This window comes from Vicia villosa, unplaced genomic scaffold, assembly GCF_029867415.1.
Source record: "Vicia villosa cultivar HV-30 ecotype Madison, WI unplaced genomic scaffold, Vvil1.0 ctg.001794F_1_1, whole genome shotgun sequence".
Lineage (NCBI taxonomy): Eukaryota > Viridiplantae > Streptophyta > Magnoliopsida > Fabales > Fabaceae > Vicia > Vicia villosa.
The window spans coordinates 152,234-156,241 of NW_026705731.1; the positions used below are offsets into that span (position 1 = coordinate 152,234).

General features: G+C 29.8%; 1 protein-coding gene across 1 annotated transcript; it reads left to right on the forward strand.

Moving 5' to 3' along the window:
* The first annotated feature begins 2,603 nt into the window (after nucleotides 1-2,603).
* LOC131636629 (agamous-like MADS-box protein AGL29) lies at nucleotides 2,604-3,184 on the forward strand. The gene has a single exon (XM_058907242.1). It carries the CDS (start codon nucleotides 2,641-2,643, stop codon nucleotides 3,139-3,141), a length of 501 nt encoding a protein of 166 aa, XP_058763225.1. The 5' UTR covers nucleotides 2,604-2,640; the 3' UTR covers nucleotides 3,142-3,184.
* The last annotated feature ends 824 nt before the right edge of the window (nucleotides 3,185-4,008 follow it).

Sequence of the window (4,008 nt, forward strand, 5' to 3'; positions counted from 1 at the left end):
GAAATTAATAAAATATGATTATTAATTGGTTGATTTAATCAATAGTATAATTAATTTCAATAAGTCTATTTAATTGGAAAATACTTAGACTTGGATAAATTATTCGGTTTATCAGTAAATTACGGGATCTTGAGAAATTGATCGTAATTGTGTTTTGGTTGAATATTTAGGTTGAGAATAATATATTGTTATGCCAATGATGTTGTTTTGATAATTAACGTTATCTCTAATTGAGTTAGATGTTAATTTGGAAGTTGTTTGGGCTTATTTGATATATTGGCATATTGCGATTATTTTGCGAATTGGCCGCAATTTGTGATTTTGTTTTGGATGCTTTTGTTGCGCGACTAATGTTGTGATTGCCAATATGATTATTTTGTGCATTCTTATGTGAATAGCCTCATAGTGTGAATTATAGCAAATTTTGATATTGTGTATATAACGCTATGAATTGATAAGTTGTGTTATGAGCCTTTGGCTAAAGTGGAACGATGTGATGTTGATATGTGACCGTTGTTGTGTTGTTGTTATGTCATTGTTTCGTTGTCAAATCATATTCGTTGTATGTTTCCGCATAGCATAGCATAACATAAAGTTGAACGGTGTGATGTTGATATGTGACCGTGCTGAAGGCTTTGCCTTATGCCTCGGAATTACTGGCATGTTCTAAGTTGGGAGTTTTACTCCAATGGTACCACATGCATATGCACAGTTGAGTCGCATTCGAGTCGTTGTTAGTTGTTGTTGTTTAAAGTTGTTGTTTAGGCATTGTGATGCTTATGTGTTGATTTTTTTTTAAGATGCCGATGTGTTGATATCAAGACTATTCTTTGATGATGTTCCTTGTGTTATTTATGTTGATGTTGTGGGAAATGGTGATTCATTTATATTCCTTAATCTAATATATGGTTTATCATAATCCTATTTATGTAGTTTGATATCTCACTCTTTCTGTTTGAATGTTGCCTCCACGTGGGTAACATGCAGGTAATCCAGATGAGTAGCTGTTTCCGCTTATAGTCGAGTTCTTGGGTGTCATTGCTCTGATACGTAGCACTCGGGGGGAAATGAACACTTGCTTAATGTTGTTATTTGTTTATTGAACCTTATGATGTATTTGAGGAGTTGTTTGTATTGTTGCTTTTTACGATTCAAAAGATGCTATATTTTAATTGTTGAATCATTGGGAATATGTTGCATGTTAAACCTAAGTTTGGATTATGCTATGAATACTATGTTATTTAGAAGTTGAGATATATGTTATGAGTTTTGTTCACTCCAACCCTGATAGTGTTATGTATTAGTTTAAAAAGCATAACAGGTTTATGTTTATGTTGAATGTGTGACATCTTGATTCTGTTGAGAATTTTTATACTTTGGTATTTTCCGCATAAATGCTTGGGGTAGATTTGGGGTGTTACATAAAGCACAGCAAAAAAGGATTGACAATGGGGAATAAACAACAAAGGATTCAGCTATCAAGAATTGAGGATAATGGCGCAACTCAATATCCAATATAAGGATTGGAACATACAAAACACTCACACTTGCTACTGCAACAAGGGAGGATAAATAGGGATTGAAAATGATCAATCAGAGTCTGAGTGATGAGAAAAAATTAGAGGAATCTTGGAGAATTCTTGTTCCTATTTCAATTGTTGATGTTGAACAAGACCAGAGCAAGTTGCCAAAAACTGCACAACCGCACCAAAAATCGCATAATTGCGTTGGAAATTACACATTTGTGTTATGGGGATTCTCACTTAATTAGATTTAAATTCATTGCAATTTGTTTTTAGTTTCAGCAAGTTGGTCAAAGTTAACATGTGTTCCTTGAATCACAAATTAGAAAGCTTAAAACAATGTTTTTTTAAAACTTTATTCGAATCAAGCATATGGCTAATTCGAATTAATAATTTAATTTGAGATCAAGATTTTGGAACTAACTTTGTGATTCAAATCAAGAAAGTGTCTGATTCGAATCACATAACACTTTGATATAAATCACAAAAGAGTATGTTTTGAATCATAGTTAAACAAACATTTTAAAAACAACTATGATTTGAATCATGTGATTGCTTTATTCGAATCACATGTACCAAATCATGATCTGAATTAAACAAACTATTTTCAAATTTTATCACCTTGATTCAAGTCATTCTTTCCTTGGATTCAAATCATACATTTATGATCTAACTCAAATCAGTTTTTCATTTTCTCACATATTATGATTGATGTTTGTTGCCCATAACGGAGAAACGTTGACGAATTTTATCAAGAATTTTGAGTTGAGTAATTTAACCTTTTATTTTATTCAAATTATCCAACACGTTTAATAGTACGGAGGTGTGTTTTCTCTATTAAGAAAATTTGATTTATTAGATAAATATTTTATGTTAATTAATTCATTATTATCATTATCAAAAAGTGAACAGAAGAAATAACATATTATTTGACTTAGGAAAAAGCTAACTTTTATTTGAAAAAGTGTTAATAAAAATAAATGTATATTTTAATATAATATTAGAACCAATAACCTCATGCTATAATATAAATAGGGGCATAGAGGGAGGAATACAACCACAACCTTTTCAACCTCTCTATTTTAGTAGTAAATTGTGTAGTGTAGGTGAGAGAATTATGGGTCGTCGCAAAATTGAAATTGTGAGAGTGGAAGACTCTGCTGCGAGGCAAGTCACATTCTCCAAGCGTCGAACAGGCTTATTCAAAAAAGCAAATGAGCTTGCCATCTTATGTGGGGTTGAAATTGCTGTTGTTGTGCTGTCACCAGGGAATAAGCTTTACTCGTTTGGAAATCCGAGTGTTAATAGTCTTGCGTCGAAGTTTCTTCAGAAAGAGTTCAATCCAAATCATGTGTTAGAAAATTCTTCTTCTAACATAGAGGATCTGAATCAACAACTTGATGATGTTGGAATCGAAATAGATGAGGCTGAAAAGGAAGCTAAGGTTCATGGTGAGATCCTAAATAAATACAAAGAGGTCCAATGCTCTCAACTCAAAGAATTGAAAGATTCTTTTATAGAGTTTAAGAAAATGGTGAAATCACGTATTTGTGATTTTGATATATCAGAATCTATGATGCTTCTTGCAAAGGAACCAGTATTTAGAATTAAAAACTAGGTCGCAAAAAAGAAAGGAAAAAATATTAATTTATAAAATGGTATCAAGCAAAGAATATGAGTAATGTATACAAAGTTTGTGCATTGAATTTCAAATAATTTCAATGAAATAAAAAAATTATTATTTCTTATGAGTAAAATTATAAATATTATGATGAATATTTCTCTTATTTTAATTTATATTTTATTTTACAGGTTATTTTATTTTATATTCACCAAATTTGTCAAGTATATGTATTATTTTTTATTTAAAATGTGTTTAAAATGATATTATATTGATTTCAATCTCTTTTTTTCTTATTCAATCTTAGTGTATGTTTGGTTCCCTTTTGGAAGACCCAAAATTGTAGAATTGATTCCGGATAAGTTTGAGGTATTTGGTTTATCAAAAGGAGAATTGATTTTGTTTTCAAAATTGATTCTACTTGAAGCTAGAATTTGTAACTTATGCCTCTAAAGCTGACTCTAAGTAATTTTTACACTGAAATTTATTGTTCAACTCACTTTTACATAAATCTATTCAAACATAAATTGATTCTGCTAAACTCATTTATGTTAAAATTAATTCTACCAAATTCTATTCTGCTAGAATCAATTTGTTTATGTTTTAATTGTTGTTATAAGATTATTTACATATAGTAATAAAATTAATACACTTTTTATTTTTTTATAGAATTATTTGTCATTATCATATAATATCTATGATTGAGTTAAATATGTTTTTTGTCCCTATAAATATCTCAAATTTGACTTTTAGTCCCTATAATTTTTTTTCATGTTTTAGTTCTTATAAAATTACTTTTGCATGACGTTTTAGTCCTTCTACATGGACTAAAATTACGTGCATAAATAATTTTGAAGGGACTAA

Excerpts from the sequence above, each read along its gene's own strand:
- LOC131636629 (XM_058907242.1), top strand. The coding sequence starts at position 2,641 with ATGGGTCGTCGCAAAATTGAAATTGTGAGAGTGGAAGACTCTGCTGCG.